This window comes from Rhopalosiphum padi, chromosome 2 (assembly GCF_020882245.1).
Source record: "Rhopalosiphum padi isolate XX-2018 chromosome 2, ASM2088224v1, whole genome shotgun sequence".
Taxonomy (NCBI): domain Eukaryota; kingdom Metazoa; phylum Arthropoda; class Insecta; order Hemiptera; family Aphididae; genus Rhopalosiphum; species Rhopalosiphum padi.
In genome coordinates, this window is record NC_083598.1 from 91,862,608 (window position 1) to 91,883,514 (window position 20,907).

A 20,907-nucleotide genomic window follows, 5' to 3' on the forward strand; every position below is an offset into this window, starting at 1 on the left:
ATCATAAAAATAGATAAGTTGCAAGCTCGACCAATAAGCAAAGAATGCTCGTGGTGGTTAAGCTGAGTTCTTGAAAATGAGATTATAAGAAAAACAAAACTGAAAAAATAATAAAAGACTACAATGTTAAATATAATATTAAGACTTAAATATAAAATAAGTATAAATTAAAAATAAGTAAAAATATTGCTAATATGATATTTGTATTTGTTAAAACTATCAAAATTATTTAATTTAATATTATATTTTCGAAGTAAAGAAATTCTTTAATTACCTATAGGACTAAGCGTCCCGAAATTAAATTTATTAAACGGTACAATTAAATTACAATTATTTTTAATTCTTGTATTATAATAATGAGAAGGCTGAAATTTACTAATATTCTTTTTTATACTTATAAAATAAAACAAGTAGTTCATAAGTTTGAGTAAATGTAGAAACCTTAAACTCAGAACAAATAAAGTTAAAAGAATATAATTAAGGTTTATTAAGAATAATTTTAATTAAAAAATGTAGAGTTTTAGACAGAACATCGATGTGGAAGGAGTATGTAATAATAACTTTGGAATGGTTGAATAAGTAATACATATTTTCAAACAGTTTTGCAAATATAATGCTATTTATGTAAATATTATCTTAAAAATTTAAATTAGCAATAACCCACGTTTATTATTTATAAATATAGACTGTCAATTATAATTCTGAATATGTATCATATGTTTTAGTATATATTTTGCTTTTTGTACTAAAAAAAATTATACCTAATATATTAATGTAGGCAATAATACCTACTTATAAATCGTATGAAAAAATTAAAAACAGGATCATTTTCATGTTTAATTATGTGTTTTTATGTTTTTGTTTTAAATTATTACGTAAATTCATTATTTGCAGGTTGTCTACAAAACGAGTACCGATGTATGAACAAATGTATTGAACTGGTGAAACGATGTGATAAAATTACTGATTGTGACGAGGGAGAAGACGAAATCGATTGTAGTAAGTTAATTTTTATTTAATGTTTATTAAATGTGTGTATACATTTAGTGATAGACGGAACATTTTCTGTAAATAATTGTAAAAATATTTCAAGGTTTATTTTAAGTAAATCTAATTAATTATATATTTTTTTAATAATTGCTTGTAAAGTTCTAAAAATGTACTGTATTAATAATAATAATTATAATTGTGATATGATTAATTAATTCACTGAGTAAAATAAAACTATATACTCGTAGAATCTTATTTTGAAAAAAAAAATGTTTTTCAAATAAATTAATCCTATTATTGAAATATCTTGTACCTATCTCTTTTAATCTGGTTTAGTTTAATTATATGGAATTTTATACCACATTAAATTTAGTGTAAATTCAAAAACTTACAAGAACTTATCCAATCAAACTCGATTTATATAAAATAATTAAAATATGGTCAATTCCTGAAAAAGTATTTGTGCGTCGTTATTTGTATTCCTGTGAATTTGAAAGTCTTACCAGCTTTCATATAAGTTACATTAGAATTGCATGGATTTTTATACTTAAAAAAATAACTACCAATGTAATATAAACTAAGTATCAAGACGATACTATAAAATACTATAAAAGTTGCCTCTATTTTATACCCGTTTCAAGTATATATAGAGTATAGACAATAGACATATAATCATTATAATCTGTAGTTAATTTTACTTTTAAATTTTTGATGTTTTTAAAGATATTATTATTAAATTATTTTTTATTTGAAGTTGATGCACATATTTGGTCATAGATTCTTGTTGAAGATAGGGATTTGTTGTCATTTATATGATTTGTTTGATTTTATTGATAAATGATATTTATGGTCTAATAATTAGACTCTAATTTACTGTTATTACCATGTAATTGGGTTAATTGGTTGATTTTAGATTTTAAAAAATGTTCTTTCAAAAGTTGTTTTTATAGCTTTAATTCATATTTTGTCATTTTATTTATGCTTGTTATAATCTTACATATATATTATACAATACTAGGCTAGGTATCAAATTAAAATCGAAAAATGATAGATATATATTTAAGCTTCATGAATATTATTCGTAAATAGAACACAGAATAATAAAAACAATACATTTTTTTTAATTGCAGTAAGTACATTTTAATATAATTTTACAACATAGTGAAATATATGCTGTATGAACATTTTGTATCACTATTTCTTTTAAATAAGTTAAAAGTATTTTTAAACTTGAAACTATTCACTGAATAAGTTGTGACAAATGTTGTAGTTTTTTTTTATCAAATTACTGGGAATTAAAAAAAAATAACCTATATATTATGTAAAACCATTAGAGATGTGTACGTAACTTTTAAAGTATTTTTACTAACCCAAATAAATGTTTAACGTAATTATCTCAAAAAATATGTTTCTCTCCTGCGAAATAATTTGTGAAAAAAATCTTTTACCTAGAATATAAAATAAGGTGTGTTATCCTTTTGTATTTTTATTATCATAATTTCCATATGGTATAACGGTAAATGAAAAATATTTTAAAAATTGAATTAATTTTAATAATTTTGTAAGATGATTTAATTCAGTATTTCAGTAATCTATCCCGTAGTACACTCACTACAAATCTAGAATTTTTTTTTCAGATAAAAAAGTTCGAAAAATCAATCGAGTATAATATGCGGCTCTTATTTATCCATGCGTACTATGTATCATTATTTTAATTATTATTACGATGTTAAAGTTGGTCTACCGAATTACCCCGTTAATCTCCAAGACAGTGACTTGCACAATGCTATGAATACTAATATTGTTTATGATTATGTTGTCGAAGTATTTATGTACATAATATAAAAATATAAAACAAATTGTTTAGGTTTCATCTACCTATTAACTCATCAAAACTGTAAAACAGGTGAATTTGTGCAATAACTGCAAAAAATAAAAATAATAAACCTAAACTAAGTAGAAATTTACAAAATATTGCTGTTGATAAAATGATAACACATAGGAAGATATAATAGCTATATAGTAGATTTTTAGTAGTTATTAGTTTTGTCAGCTATTGTTATAGCTACAAACAGTTCAAATTTTCATAAAAGTTGTTAGTAACTTGTCACAAAATGTTTGGAAGTCTACGTAAAAATAAAAAGCTATAAAAAGAATATTGCGTAATATTTAAAAGTTGTAATTATTATAAGAACCATAGAAACCTTAAAGTTTGTTTGATCTAATTATTGTTTATAGTTATAATTTATATAAAATCGAACTTTTTAATTGCATGGTATATTGGACCTAATTTTGATGAAAATTTACGTAATGTATTTACGTGTTTTGTTTGATTAGTAGTCGTAGTTTAAATTAGGTTGTGCTATTATAGAGAATTACTGATGAACTGATTTGGTTTTAGGATATACATTTATTCTTGAATTCCCAATATTTTTAAAATTTTACGTTATTATAGAGTGGAATAAAGTGGTTTTACATTAGATATTACACGATTAAATCTAACAATAAAACATATATTATTCACGTGGAGTGGATAATACTGCTAAGCATATTTTAACAGAATGCTAAAAATATGAAGACACGAGAAATTAACACCACATATCATAAATTCACGGTAGATAGGAAAGACATTCGATAATAAATTATGAAAAAATTTGGCCCGAGAAAACTATTTGACCGATTCTCAAATTTGTTTCATCCTGTGTATATTTAGTGTTTGTTTTAAAGTGTAATACATGCTTACTCTAAAGTTGTATAGAACATATAAATAAAATAACTAAAATGACTAATATTTTTTATTTTATAAAAACAGAATATGATATTAAAATAAAATAAAAATATCTACTTAATTGTTTTTAAAAAGTTTTTTATTTAATAAATCGTTTTTATTTTGGAAAATGTCTTTGACGTAAATATTATTCGATATTTTTCTCTATAGCCATTATCAGAAATGCTTCTCTTATTCAGTGGCCAATCAGGGGGGGGGTGAGGAGAATAGATCCCCCATTATTTTTTTCTTTAATATTTATAACAATCAAATTTATGTATATAGTACTATAATGTATCGTATTAAATTTTGTTTTAATTTTTACGCCACATCCCCCCCCCCTTGACTCAAATCATTATCAAATCTGCTCTTATTTGTATGAAAAGTTCGCTATACACTACCAGAGGCGGCGGTGGCGACGGGAAAAGTCCCGATATCCCGGTGGCATTGTCAGCCACGGGTAGCATTACAAATGAACACATCAAATATAAATATTATTAACTTAATTAATATTAACTAAAGTAATCTAAATTATAACAAAACTTACTCATATTATTATTTTAAACTTATTAAGTTTACAAACTATACTATCTCCATAAATCATCTATATTATACTGAAGCCTTCCTTAAGTTTACGTAAACGATATTGGTGTTGCATCTGCAATGATTGACATTCAAATATAACATCCAAATACCTATAAGTTTCCATTGACAAAATAGAAAAGTTAATAATAATTTAACTTATTTAATGTATTGTCAAATTTATTAAAAATATAATTAATATTCAAATGAAAATATAATATAGAATTAGATACTGTATATATTTTTAATTTAAATGATGGATTAATTGGGTTTTGATAAAAATTAAAAATGTACTAAAAAATTTAACTATAAAAATGTATATAATTCAAATAAATATTATTTTTATTTATTTATAGAAACACACGTTTGTCCAACTACTCACTTTAAGTGCGCAAATTATTTTTGTATACCCACTGATAAAACATGTGATTTCAAAGACGATTGTGGTGATGGATCGGATGAACTTCAATGTAGTGAGTTTTAAATAAAACTTATTAATTCTTTAAAAATTGTATTGTTTTTTAAAGAATTAATACTATGATAATATTTTTTTTAGAGCACAGAGAATGCTGGCATGGGGAATTTAAGTGTAAAAATTCGGAATGTATTCGTCCTGGATATTTATGCGACGGTGAAGTTAATTGTGTAGATGGTTCTGATGAAGAAAACTGTGAAACAAGTAAGTTGAAAATTATGGATTAAAAAAATTATGGTTTGTACTATAGATGATTGTATTAGATTAAAATATTTTGTCATTTTATTATCGTATGTTTGATATGAAATCAGTAATAAAGAGTTTATAAAGAGATAGTAATTAACGAATAGTATCATGTGTATGCTTATTACTTATTAATAATATAATTTGAAGTATTATGCGTGTTAAACTAACAAATTATTTTTATTTTTGTGTCTATCATCATAATTTTTTTTAACTTCAAAAATAGTTACCGGTAGTAAGTAACTAGTTGATACTTGAGAAGAAGGAATTAAATAAAAACAATCTTACCACACTTTATTGAATAATCGGAGAAAACGAAAAATTGGAATATTTCAATCTAATTTTTAACAAAATAGATTTTGTTATTGTGTGTACTAAATCGAAAACAATTAACCGGAAATACTTAAAATTTCCAAAAAATTAAACTGTAATGTATGAAATGCTATAATTTTTTTTTTTATTTATTAGCTATTTATAAACATTAGATTTTTCACTTTTTTTATATAAATATTGATATAAGTTATGTTTGGTCAGAAAGCTTAAAAATTTAATATACAAGGCTCCTGTAAGTTGTACTTAGTCTCTAAGTTTTAGAGCAATTTAAATATATATATATATAAAAAAAATAAGCACAATTTTTTTTATAGATATTTGAAGTTTAAATTTTTACATAATTTGATATATGAATAAAAAAATAATAATCTTAGTTATTTTATTTTAATTCATAAAATATTATTTTTTATTAGACATTGAATTTTTTTCAAAATGTATATTATTATTAACTAGGTGGTTATAAACAATGATGTTTAAAAAATATTAGTGTAACTTATACTATATTATCGATTAAAAAAATATGAAACACAAAATATTTTTAGTAATTTTTTCTGTGGTATCTGCTCAAAATCATTTTTTGTATAAAATTATAAATTATTGAATTTAATTTTATACATTCAATATTTTCACTCATTCTTTCCAATTACATTTTTTATGAAAATGTTTTCTAATATACAGTATACACTACACTTATTTAATGTTCTTGATATTTTTTTTTTATTATTATTTATTTGTTTTTACTGAAAACAGAAATAATTTATTTTTTTGAATTATTAATTAATATCCGAAGGTTACATCGTAAAATGTATTTATACGATTTTCCATACTTTATACTCGGAAATCGGAATCGTTATTTATAAGATCATTGTTTCATCGATTATAAATTTAATTATTAAACAACTACGTTAAAATAAATCTATTTGTGGTCAGACAGTGTACTAGTAGACTATCCATTACAGTATTGTTAACAGAAGTACATCCTTGTCCCTTTTACAAAATCATCATCACGCATGAAATGTAGCAGGATTATTTCTTTTGTTTGTATACAATAAATTATGGTTTCCTATTCAATTATTATTTTACGTGATTATCTAAGTATTTAAATAAAATATTAATTTGTATGTAAATAATTATGTATTTAACTATAATAAGTAATAACATTGAATAGTTAAATTTATTTTTATTTTACAATACTTTAGATATTTTTACGAAATTGCTTATTTTTTAAAAATTTTTGTTCCAAATTAAAATAGAACGTTTTTCTTATAAAACAAATAACAAATAATAATTATTGATAACAAGCATGTTTTTAATTATAAATCATTTAAATTAACAGAAGTTTAGCGAAAATTGTTGCTCATAATTTAATATTAACATTAATTGTGAACCAATTTTATGACATTCAGTTATAAATTTGTATGAACATTTTTATGAATATTTATAAGGTACATAAACCATAAGACTTCTAAAACTGTTAATAATGCATTTGTTGAAATCACACTAAAGTATTACAAAAGTAATTGGTACATTTAGTAAATTTAATACATAATTGATGATTTTAATTAGAAAATTATGTATATTTAAGAAAGATACATGTATATTAATTATAACCATAATGTTGCAATACTTAAAATCAACAATTTTTTTTTTTCAAGTATTTTAAGTCATGGTTTTAATGTATCAATATTTGAATTTTTTTTATAAAAGTTAAACATTTTTAACATAAAAAAATAACCAATTCATTTTTAGTCATACAAATAGGGAGTGTTGTTGCTATACCTAAAATGTATTACTTCTGATAAAATATCTATAGTGAATAGTTATCCCTAAGTGAAATTTCACTAGAAAATAATATTTAACCCTAATAAAATTAAAAACAATATATGCAGTAATATTTTATTTTACTATATTTTTTTTCATTTTTGATAAAACTATATTTTTACAAATAATATATTTTACACTACAGTATAGAGTAATTCGTAGTTTCAATAACATGAAAATACTTAATGAATTAATTTCTTCTATTCTACATTTTGTTTAATTATTTTATTACATAGTTATTAATTTTGTTATTATTTATAAAAATACTACATACTTATAATATACAATATTTTAAAATAATAATATTAATAAATTTGTATTACTACATTTTATTACAAAATAAATTATTTAATGTTAATTGGTTTTCTAATAGACTATTTGAGAAAATGCTTCAAATTTTGTAATTTTCGATGGTTTTTTTTATTACCAATCCGTAATTTTGTACAGTCGTGTGACTTGATGGAAAGTGAAATCCACGGAAATAGTTTATTGTACTTCTGTAAATGTTATTCGTAACGCTTTCCGTGTTAGGATTAAACATATTAAATTTACCTTAAAAACGTATTTCTCTGAACTTACTTTTAAACTACGCTTATAGACCTGGTCACGTAAAATCGCCAATTCGAACCAGGGGCGGACTGGCTCCTTCAGAGCGGCCCGGGAATTTTTTTTCAAGCGGCCCATCGCCCATAAACCATTGTCTAAGGTCTTTTCGACGGCGTTGCCGGAACTACTTAATCATTATATTGACATATTGTCTAAGGCCTAATCTAATACACTATTACAGCACTTACGTTTGAAATACCAGACATTTTCTCAGTTGAATATTTAAATTATAATTAATACTAACAGAAGATAAATAAAACATTTTAGAAATACATGGTAATGATTATTTATTAGCTCAAGGAATTAATAATTTATGGAGTGTTTTGCTTTTTTGGGCTAAACGGTCTATAACAATTTGGTATGGTATATCACTTAAAATACTTTTTTCTGTAGCCATTAAAACAAAAGCTTCTAGGTTGTCCTGTGTCATACTGTTCCTATAATATATTCAATATATAATATAACTCAATAGTAATTTATCATGTAAATAAAATTATATTTTATATTATAGTTATAATTAAGATACATAAATTATAATTGAATAACAATATAACATAAATAACAAAAGGTAGAGTTAAATTATTATTTATTAATAATAATCTAAAAATATTACGTTTGGATGCAGAGCCTTGGTTTTTATCAGCATTTTTATTCAAATACTATAGAAAAGTATAAAATATGTGGTCTTAGGGAACCGTAACAATATGAATTAAGAAGAATTCAATTTAAAAACGACAAAACAACAACACTCGTTGGGGTACAAAATTCAAATAGCTAATAGGGGATAGCAGGATAGGCCTCTAAAACTAATAATTCTATTATATTTTAAACCATTTAACCAATTTTTAATAATGATTGAATATAGATTAAAATGTATAGGCCTTATAACAATAACTTTATTTTTTTTACAATAAATTATAATAATATATTATTTAAAAATTGATTTGACTTACCTTTAAAAAGCTGAAGTTATAGTACAAAATACAAATGAACTAGGTAATAAGTAATATTTATATTTTATATAATATCACAGACGACAGTGTTGTTAGTCGCGGACGAAAACAGTATATTTTTAAATTATATAACAACTAAAAACAATAATACATCGAATTAATAATATATCGTTATCGTATATTATAAACAACACGGCGACGGCGGCCGGCAGGCGGCAGCGTAATTTATATTTATATAAATACCTTATGTTTCGTATGTTTCTTAGAAAAGCAAATTTATATTTAAGGTACGATTATTATCGTATTGACGTATTATTTATGTTATATTCTATAGATTTTAAATTTACCAAAAACTGATAAACTCTTATTATAATCTAAAAATTGTAATTAGTTACTTGTACAACCAAATTGTCCGGCCCCATAATTCGATTATTTGACCGGCCCATCGGGAAATTTCCCGATCTCCCGATCTGCCAGTCCGCCACTGATTCGAACAGAGTAAAACAATATTCTAACTCGCACCACTTATAGTATCGGCCCTGGGCTTAGTTTATTATCCTACTGGATGTAACACATTTTAACCGGAAAACTTGTGATGGTTGAATTCTGTGAAATAATTAGATGTTATCAGTGAGATTTGAGAGAAAACCGTCACCTTTAGGCGTTAGCACTGCTGGAAATGATTTCAGCTTCAATTATAATTGAATTAAAATTTTTTTTCTTATCGTTCTTAACAAAATATGGGAGCCAATATTTGGTAGTCAAATAATACGGTAACAATGTTATAATAATATAGTTGTAGTATCAAATAAGTAATAAATAATGATTAATATTTAATAGTAATGTTGAACTAACAGAAAGAAAGGAAAAGTGAGTTGTTTAATAATTCAGTTCGTTGAACGAATAGTTTGTTATGAATCAATAAAACATAAATGGAATATTAAGTTTTTCATGGAAATTAATTTTGTCTCAAATTGTTTCATTCATTTTCAGAATCTTTATTTTTAGAACCTAGTTTATATTATACATATATCTCATACCTTGTCGTGGTACTATAGAATCACAATTTTCACGAAGAAAATTATTTATATCGATCTCTTCACAACCTCCCTTCACTAACGAGTCACATAACATAACATTAAGATACCCTTGCTGGTAGCAACTGGTGTTTTTTACATTAATAAGTTATTGATGTTTTTATAAATTTAAAATCTCTTAAGGAATGAATGTCGAAAAAAATATAAATAATATAACTTATTAGCCAATATGCCAATATTGATATGTAATTTAATATTAAATTTAATTTGTTCTAAATAATTTTTAAGGAGTGTTCCTATATATACCTATATTGATTTCATTACCATATTCTTGGTTTGTTTAAAATCACTTTTAGTTGTTTATTTTCAGTTATAAGATGTTAAAATTTGTACTTGTATTCTATTTTCTAACAACACGTCATTTTTGCTCTGATGTACAGTGTACACATTATAAATATAAAATAATATGACATATTTTATATTACAATGTTTTTGAAGCTTTGAGTAAATAATGTAGTATACGTGATTTATCTATAAAAAAAAATTTTACGAACTTAAACAAACTTAAAAACTCAAAAGAAGAAATGATTTTTTTCTCTTTATTAAATTGGTATTACAAATGCAATTGGTTAATGGTCGGAGTGTGTGATGGGTGAAGCTATGCGTGGGCTTGATGTGTGACAATTAATCTTACAATCCAACTCAGGAAGTCTGGATACGACTATGGATATAGCTCGTTGTTGGAAGCAAGAAATAAATATCTTACCAAATTAGAAACACTAAACATTACGAAGAAAAGCAAGGTAGAATTTTAAACATCTTTATTTTACAAAAGTAAATATTCGATGTTATTTTATCTACTAACAATTAACAATATTATTTTAAATTATTTGTAGTACGATAAATTTAGATTTGACGAACATAACCTAACTTATATATTTTTTTTAATATTTTGATTTTTTGTGCTTTTTATTATTGTAATTTGAAAATACGAACATTAATTTCGATTTATGTTGATAAATTTTGTTTTAAGTTTAAAAAGCTTAATCCACATTCACAAGTTTGGGGAAATTGAATATTTAATTAAAATTAATATTTAAATTAATTGTAAACTATTTATACTATAAACCTATTCACACTGCTCTTTAGCATAGGCGGATAACGGAGGGACTTAGAACCAGAATAATGTAGTCAAACTACACCAGACGTCAAAATACAAAATTGTGTATTTCAATATTTTATATTTGATATTTATAATTTTTATTTTATTTTGTTGGGATACAAGAACGGTTTGGAATATTCACGGTTTATCGTTATTGGAGAAAACCATATTTTGTAGGTATATATTGATAACCGCAAATATTCTAGAACTTGTTTACGGTACCCATAAAGTATAAATAAGCAAGCTGCAGACCGCCGCAGCAGTTTACGTCACTGGAGTGTGTAGCGTGTTTGTCTTTAAGTTTTTTTCTGTATATCTACGTGTTATCCTTTATCTATGCGTGGTTTACCGTATTGGCAAAGAATTGTATATTTCAGTCTACTTATGAAAAGTATATAACTTTAAATGACGTGAAAAAAGGTTTTATCAAAACAGAATTTCCCTAATTTATATAAACTATTTTAAGTTGCTTTAAAAATACCTATAAGTTCCTCCATTTATGAAAGGAGTTTTTCGGCCATAAAAACGTAAAATAAAAACTTGGCTTCGAACTTCTATGATGCAAGAAATGTTCAACAACACCTCAAATTTGTATATTGATAAATAATTATAAAAATCTATTGATATCGATACGATTATTAATATATTAGCTCAAAGCAATAGATTTTTTTTTTTATTATTTTTAAGCTAGAAAATTGTACAATCTGTAAAATAATTATTTACAATAAGCACAAGTGATTAAAGAGTTAACATAGAAAAGACAAAATAACATAATATAAAGTAACAAAGTTACAAATCGTAATAAGTTAAGTTAAATTACGGCTATTTACATCAATTCAGACCGGGGGCTTGAGTGAAGAGGCCAACCATTGATGGTACTTCATGTAAAGCAATAGATTTAAAATAAAAAAAAATTAGTAGCTATTCAATATTTTATTTTTTATGTTCCTATTACCTAATATATATATATAGGTAATATATACTTGTTGCCTCAGCTAGAATAAAGTAGGAGTAACCACTTTAGTTAGTAGGCTGAAGCGTCTAAAAATGACTGTTTACGCTAATGGATAAGACAAAAATATTTAGCCTCTCCCCACGGATGTGAACAAATATCCGCCTATGCAGTCTTTAGTTAAACTTGTAGCTTAATAACCGATTATTAATATTAAATATTTATATAAAACATAATAATTATAATAATCATTATTATTATTATTTTATTATATTGTTTTGTAAATTATTATTACTTGTAATTGTGATATGAATTTCTTTATTTAGTAGGTACTATTAAATTAATACTCTCATATTACTCTTATGATTTATTATTTTGAAATTTTATATTCACTGTAATTTTAACATTGCATAATGAATACAATTCATGATAAAATCAATTTGATTGTTTATTGTTTTTCTTGAATTTTGTGGTTTAAAGGTTCTATCGAAAGCCAACAAATTTATATTTGTGATTGTATGTAATAGAAAATAATGGTTTCTTGTGATTAGATCATATAATAAAAAAATATTTAGTGTATATAAAAATCTTTTATTGATTTAATGCTTTAACTATAATAATGTGGGAGAGTGACTATAAAATGTGACATATATAAATGTATTTTCTAAGATTTTGATATTACTTACGTAACCGTGCGACTTTATGTCTTATAATATTCCACGACGCACGACAACAGTAAAATATTATATTTTTATGAGAAATTGTTGTCTTTTACATTTGACAAATAGTGGGGATTACAAATCGCTGTTGATATTCGTGGTTGTCATTAACGGATTTTTGTGAATTTCAGGTGATTTTATTAAGTGCGGTGGGAGTCATTTGGTACACTCAACATTTTGGTGTGACGGATGGCCAGAATGTATTGATAATCACGCTGACGAATTATTGTGTAATTATTCAAATTCATCTGATATATATTTGGACGTATTGATGTATTGGTCTGTCTAAATAGGTAACATAACGTGTTCAGAGAATAAGTTTCAATGTCCAAACGGAAGATGTATAAACGACGCAAATGTTTGTGATGGACATTGCGATTGCTTACAAAGTATCGATGGAAACTGTGCCGACGAGATAAATTGCACGGCGTTTTATAATAAAACTGACGGTATGTGTATTACTTATTTTTTTAAATGTAATGCTCGTTAATTTCAACTTGAGTATGGTTATTGATTAATCAAATGCTTCATTAAATCTCAGTGTGATGTATAATATAGTACTGACGCGAGTGGGAGACAGTTTAAGTAATATATGATAAATTTAATTTGCAAGGGTTAAATTGGCTAGGTACTATAGGAAAAACATGTTGGAATTTGTGGGTATATTGTAAATTTATTATTCAGGTAGTGTACACAGTTACGAAATTTTGTGTGCAACGGATATTGGTGTTGTTCAGTAAATTCGATCGAAGATTACCTATACTTCATTGTTTGTATTGACTGTGTTTTAATTTTAGATAATTTACACAAGTGGTTGAAAATAAGTACAAAACGTCATTCTAACGCGTATAAATATTATAGAAATGTTTTATCAGTAATCAGTATATTTTGTGTATTTATACTTATACGTATACTATTACTTAGATTTATTTTAAAGATTAAATTCTCAAATCTCAGTAAAAAAAAATGTCGGTTTGAAGGAAAAAAATTAGAGGTAAATTTATTATATGAATTCGAAATAGTGAACACGTGTATGCCATAAGTTCAAAGTTTCGAGCTTAATCTAATAATTTTTCTTTTTCTAAAAAATTATCAAAATATACGTACAGCTTATACTTTATTCCATTTTAATTTAAAAAAAGCTGCAGGCCAGGCGTAATTTCTGATGGTGTTAACAGTTGAATTATGGTTGAGAGTGAGTTCTTCGTAAAGCCATCACTATACTAGTTCTAATTTTAGAATGGTATAACGAAATCTAATTTAACGAAACAGGGTACGTCTACCCAGTAAACTTGTAAAATATAGTGCGTTAGATTGTCTTTATTATTTACTGTAGTTTTGATAATAATTTTTAAAACAAGTTATAAGTTTGAATTATTGTATTTGATTTTCAGATGTGATTGTGTGCATAACAGGATCAACGCTCAGTTGTTGGGTGCCTGAGGGAAATCCTTCCCGTTGCATACGCCAAAAATATATTTGTGACGGTCAAAATGACTGCTTTAATGGACTTTCCATTTCAGATGAATTTGGCTGTGGTGAGTGATGATATTTAGTTTAAAGGAGCTTCTACTGAAATAATTACAGTAATGAATAATTTTTTGGCAATCATTTTCTTGAGTCCGGAAGTGTCATGCAATACATCAATATTTACGATTTTTATCTTGGATTAGTTATTAACATGGTTACTAATTATTGCGAATTGACTTATTTAATTGATGCATAATTTTAAATATATATATACTTTTTGAATAAAAATTTAAAATAATTTAAGTGCACGAAGTAATATAATGAACTAATGATAAATTACATTTTTTTTTTTTAATAAAACACTATATTTCAAGAATTTATATTTGAACTCTTTGAAGTTTTAATTATAATAATATAATATTAAATTTGATATTTTATTATTCTCATGAATCTTATATGATTTTTAATTATTTTATTTAATATACATTTTTATATTTAATGAAATATTGATTGTAGTAGGTATTATGTGTTTGTACTGAATTATAAAATATTATCATAAATGATATTAGTTCTAATGTTGATTAGATGAACTCTAAATACTTTTAATTTTAATTGAAAACGAAAGTTAGTGAAGCAATTAACTTAAAATTCGTTGACAACTTTATCTATGTGTTATTATATTAGAATATTTTTTTTATTTCATTATTTGCTAAAAAGTTTAAGAAATCTCATAAAAATATAGGTACTGTATGACTGTTGTAGTAAGTATAGTATTCTACAAGTGACCGTTTTTTTAAATATATAATTTCGTAATTGCAGTGCAATTTCTAAATACCAATAATGGTAGGTATACCGAAATGAGAGCAATTGTACATTTTTTCGAAAAGAAATTTAAATTATTTTTCATTTTTCATTAAAAATACCTATAAAAAGCATTTTTTTTTAAATGGCCATGTATAACTTCCTTTTAATAATACCACAATAATCATTAAATTATTAATACACTTGTTTCACATTTCAAGTCACAAAGATTATTAAAAATTTGTTAAATAAAAATGTTATTTTTTTAAAACCACTTAAGGAGAAAGTTAAGAATGTTGATTTGAAAAAATCTGTCTCGTTTCAAAGTAAGTATATTTATGCTTTACACAGAATCCGAAATTATGATTATCCCGTAAAAAATGTGTATTTCTAGTTTTAGATGTTTAAAATAATTTTTTATTACGAATATCACCTGATTATCTTTTATTTTTCGAGTAAATTACATTATGTCGAATATTTTAGACGATAACTATTTCGAAAGCAATTTTGATTTTACATTGTATTTTACTGTTCTACATTGTTGTTAGATCAATGAAGTGATTTAAATATTCAGCGTATTATAGCATGATAAATAAAGTCAAGATGTATACACTATACACTAATGTATTATTGTTAGATATAATACATTATATCCAGCGCCACGGTCGTGGCGCGAGCTAAGTAAAAAAAATATAGCGGCGGCACGACATATATTATATAGGTAGATAGGATGATGATAATAATAATAATAAAAAAAGGTATTAAATGAAAATAAAGACCAATTGAATAAAGTGGCTGTAAATGTTTACTCTGAATAATTTTAAATTTCATTATTATCGCGAATTCATTTATAAGTTTCGCGCAAATTTATTTAAAGCGATATTAAGAACAATGTATTTTCAGTTTTAGTATTCATCATTCAGTATGCCGACTTGGTATAAGAAAATATTTTTAAATAAGAATTTTTAATAGAATTTACATTTAAAACTTAAGATGAAATATTTCTATATCTTGTCTGGTATATGATTAATATCATACTTATAGGTATGGCAAATATGTTGATTGAGCCGATTTTTGCCTGGGTCTCTTATCGAAATAGATAAATAAGGTATTTGGTTAGTTTCACAGCGTCAAATTCAGCGAGCGGACGAGTCTGGGGTTGGTTTTTTTTTATTCATTGACCATTAAGTCGGCGGTTACGACATTTTCGTTGGGATGGATTTTAGCAAATCTCAGTTCTATTATTATAGAAACTATAATAGTGATGTATTAGTTATTAGTTATGACCTGTCACTTGTAATGGATATTTCCGGTCATTAGATAGCCATAGTAAATATAGCCCTGATGTGGCTAAACGACGCGTTATAATACCGTTTAGAGCGAGGAGTGGTTCTTATTAGTTGGGAAACAAACAATTGTACAAAAAAATGTATACATAATGTATATTTTAATTCTTTACATTAAGTAAGTAGTAGCACATTTTCCTTCTAAAATATTTAAAATTGTTAACTATTTTATATTAGTCATAGAAATCTATAGGTTCGTGATGAAAATCAAACATACTAATACGTTTATAATAATTTATATGATAAAATGATATAAAACTTATATAATAACATGATATATATCACTAACATACATCAGTTTATTTTATATATTTATTTATCAAAAGTAAAAATTTAAGTTACGTGCTTATATAATATACGTTATTAAAGCTCTGAAATTAAATACGCTATTAAAATAAATATTACTATTGCTGCGGATTACTGATGGATATGATGAATAAATAATGCAAATTAAATATTGTCACCATAATACATCTATTACTTATTTAAGTTACATAATATTCAGGTTAGGTTTAAAATGCAATACCCTTAGGAATTATATATTTTTTTAAAGTAAATACAAACATTTTAAAACACACAACTACATCTAAAAATATATATGTTGAAGTTAAGAAGTCGAGTGACTATTGCCTTGATTAAATTCATACTTTGCTTTTACAAATTTCAATATTGAATTATTTTTCGGGGGATGGAAGAATCAAAAATTTGTATATAAATAAAATGTATTACTATAAAATGGATTAATAATAAACGGTTCGCGTTGAATTTAAATCATTTTCTCGTTGCTATTGCACTATTGAAACTGGCATTAATCGGTGGCATGTTTACTAAACTTCCCGGCTCAATAAAATAGAACACTGAATTTCGTGTATGTCTTTAATACTGTCGTGAATTCAAGATAATCCTTGTTTGGCTTAGTTTTAATGCAAAAATGTTTTTAATTTAACGAAACAGCCTAAATTAATGAATACATTTTCTCATAAAAAAAAAAAAAATAAATAAATAAATAGAATGAAAAAAATATATTTAGTATAGATTAATATTAAATAAAAGTTTGTATTATCAAGCCACCGCACATGACTGATGATCTTTTCGAAGAAAAAACGGTATTGTATAACCCCCAAAAATTGTATCATAATCATAAAGCGCCGACAAAATGATTTATTGTAAATTATAAGTTAGCAAAACATAAAAAAATGTGCCACTATAACCGCATTGTTGTTTCTAACGAGGGTAAATAAATCAATTATTACACGATTTATAGTATTTATGTATAAATTTCATACGACGTTTGTAAGTAGAAAGTAATAATTTCCAATAATTATCCAAGTTTTTATCGTGAATATAAGGAATTTTAATTTTAGAGTAGTAGTTAAAATGAAATACGCCATGCACAAGTAGACTAATAGCTACTTAGTTCTTAATCATTGAGGACTTCAACAAATTTTTATTAGAGCATATTGTGCATTATTTTTATAATTTATAATTATACATATATTACAATAAATAAATTCAGACGACGTAGGTAACGTATATGTACATTGTTTAGTAAGATAGATATATACATTTACTTTTACTGAGTATTATTAATATTAATAATACTCGGTAAATGTACATCCAATGTACAATACTTATTGAAAAATATATATTTATAAATTAAAAACATACTCGGTGAATGTGTTAATATAAATGGCTAATATTATAATCTGATCTATCGATTATTATTATATTTTGATATTGTCGTGACCTATATTAAGCATAATACATAACATATTGAACCGTTGAATACTTGTACATGTTTTTTGTATTTAGGTACCTTTAAGTACTTTGAAAAGAAATCTAGAGAGATTGATTTTATTTTGATTTACCTACTTGCTACCTACTGCTATCGACACAATACATTATTTAACACGATTTATCAATGTGGTTTTGGGGGTTGGTTTGTAAACAATAAATTAAACAGATTGACAATTAATCTATATTAGCGTTATACGTTGAACAAGAGATAGAATAAAAATAAAATATTATTACATATATCGTATGTGGAATTGATAGTTTTTTTCATGCTTTTTTTCCATTTTGATTTACTAAAGATGAGTCGTTTAATCATTTAATCTACACATCAGCTATTTATCACTCCTCTGTTTATTGACCACCGTAATGATTTATCGAAAAAACCTATAGATTGAATGTATTTCGCTTTTTTAATAGTTGTATACCTAGCTACGTTTATTTTTTGGTATGAAAAATTTGTTTATTTTTTAAGGTCTATCGAATTTACATATTTTATGAGCTAATTGTATTATTTAAAGTATTTAAGTCACTATTGAGTGTAGCGTGATCATAATAAAATTGATAAAAAATTAAAATAAGGTATCAATTTTTTACAGATAAGCCAAATTCGCATTTAAATGATGAATTTTTCAAGTGTAAGGATGGCAGATGGTTGCCGCTTAAACATCGCTGTAACTTTAAAGCAGAATGTTTAGATGGTGAAGATGAAACGAATTGCGAAGTTTCGTTGCCGTGTGATGAAGACCAGTTCCGGTGTGCTAGTGGCGAATGTGTGAAATCTGAGAACCGCTGTGACGGCCATACTGACTGTTGGGATAAGAGTGATGAAATTGGATGCGGTAAGTAATGCTGGGTGCAAAATTATAAATTATAAATACATAAAATACTTAGTGTTCACTACCACATTACATAGTTGAATAATGAGTATATATCCTATAGAGGTTTAAATATATTTCTAGGATATATTTTAGATTTTAAAGTTAATAACATATTATTAATTATTGCTTGCAATTCAAAGCTGGGAAAGTTTAAAGTTAGACATTTTTTAACTAGTTTAAGTTAAATTACTTAAACATGAAAACTAATTAAGTTTAAATATAAGTTAGCTACTGAAATTTCCCAAATTTTTTTAGTTAAAAGTTAATTAGTGAAATTAGTTTTTTTTATAGTTTAAAATACAAATTTAAAAACCTATTTGTTCAAATGTAAAATATTTTATTAAATTCATTATTAGGTTCTAAGAATTTATTTCGATACCCGTGGTTTAAACTGTGTAATACGAAATAATACAAGGGATTGATAAGAAATAATTTAATAAGTAGTTAACTTATCTATATTATCATAAAATATTAATTATTTTAGATTACTTTAGTTTTACGTTTTAAATACTTTTACGGGATATTGAGATTTTCGAAGTAAAAGAAAAAAACTACAAAAATAACTAGTTACTTTTTGTTTTTATCTAAATTAATTAGGTTGTTTTACGCATTTAATCAAATTAAATTGAATTAAATTTAACTCTTATAGTTAGAAAGTTTATTTAAAAGTAACTAGTTAGCGCTTAGCTTTGTTGTAATTATATATTAACCGAGTGTCTTTTGTAATAATGCATTGACCATCAGGTAAATAGTAAATGTATACATAGTTTGCGTAATTATCATGTATTAATCATTAATTATTGTAGCGACCGTACCATGTCCTAGCGAAAATTGGCTGAGGTGCGAGATCGGCAAACAGTGTGTGCCAATGGAAAAATGGTGTGATTATAGAGTTGACTGTATGGACGGTTCTGACGAGAAAAACTGCGGTGAGTAAAGATTTCATACGAAAATGTACACAGAAAATATTGAAAAAATTAGTAGACCCAAAATTATGTACCTATACTGTGTAATTACTAATCGAAAAATTCCTAGTTAGTTAAATTATAGTGTTTTATATTTATCAAAGTTTGATTTTCATTAAATTATTAGGAAAAAAAAATATTACAGTGAAAACTTTAGTACAATTTAATTCATATATAATGAATTAGTTGTTTACTTTCGCACTCAAAATTGTATATATTTTTGTTATATTTACTCATTATTATTTATTGTTCTTGGTAGTATGATGTTTTTTAGTCGATTAAAATTGATATTTAATTTTTATGATTAAATTATACACATATTATACAATTTCAACAATTTTATTAAAAATCGAAAAACTGTTTGGGCAGATTCCATTAAAGAGTATTGTTACTTCTTACTTCTTAGTAGATATTTTATAATATATTTATTTTATACAAAAAAATCCTTTTTTAAAACAGATTATAGATTATGCAAAGCTGACGAGTTTCAATGTGATAGCGGTCAATGTATTCCATTAGAGTATAAATGTAAAAAATATCGAGAAGAACTAATGGGTTGTGTAGACAAATCACACCTAAGGAATTGCGGTATGTTAAATGTAAACATTTGTATTTTTTGTCATGTGTATCACGTATGTTTCAAAATTACGGAAACAGTTATTATGTTTTGGACTAGAATTTATATTTTTTTAATAAGTAAATTATACTGTGAGGCAAACATTTATTTGAGTTGAAGTATAAAATTATTTTTGTTATTGTTGGTTTTTTTTTTATTGATCTTATATAAATTCGGTTTTGACTACGAAGCCATTAACAGTTAACACTACATGATGTGTAAATATTTTCCTAAACAATTAGATTTAAGTAGCTTTTTGCCATTAAAAATGTATATGTATGTATGTACTCGTTAATTCTGGTCCCATTAAGTTTTTTTTTTTGTTTAACTGTTATCCGCAGTTTATTTTATTCTTCAATAAAGAATATTGAAAAAAAGACTAGGAGTCTTTATTAAA

General features: G+C 24.8%; 1 protein-coding gene across 2 annotated transcripts in view; it reads left to right on the forward strand.

Moving 5' to 3' along the window:
* Window positions 1-20,907, forward strand: part of LOC132922635 (G-protein coupled receptor GRL101-like) — a 66,756-nt gene that overhangs the window by 32,557 nt on the left and 13,292 nt on the right. For both annotated transcript variants that reach the window (XM_060986253.1, XM_060986252.1), the window contains exons 4-12: window positions 895-999; window positions 4,696-4,812; window positions 4,896-5,018; window positions 12,772-12,870; window positions 12,934-13,089; window positions 14,035-14,178; window positions 18,648-18,890; window positions 19,736-19,858; window positions 20,354-20,482. In XM_060986253.1, the coding sequence (XP_060842236.1) occupies window positions 895-999; window positions 4,696-4,812; window positions 4,896-5,018; window positions 12,772-12,870; window positions 12,934-13,089; window positions 14,035-14,178; window positions 18,648-18,890; window positions 19,736-19,858; window positions 20,354-20,482 (1,239 nt within the window). The remainder of the gene's footprint in view (window positions 1-894; window positions 1,000-4,695; window positions 4,813-4,895; window positions 5,019-12,771; window positions 12,871-12,933; window positions 13,090-14,034; window positions 14,179-18,647; window positions 18,891-19,735; window positions 19,859-20,353; window positions 20,483-20,907) is intronic.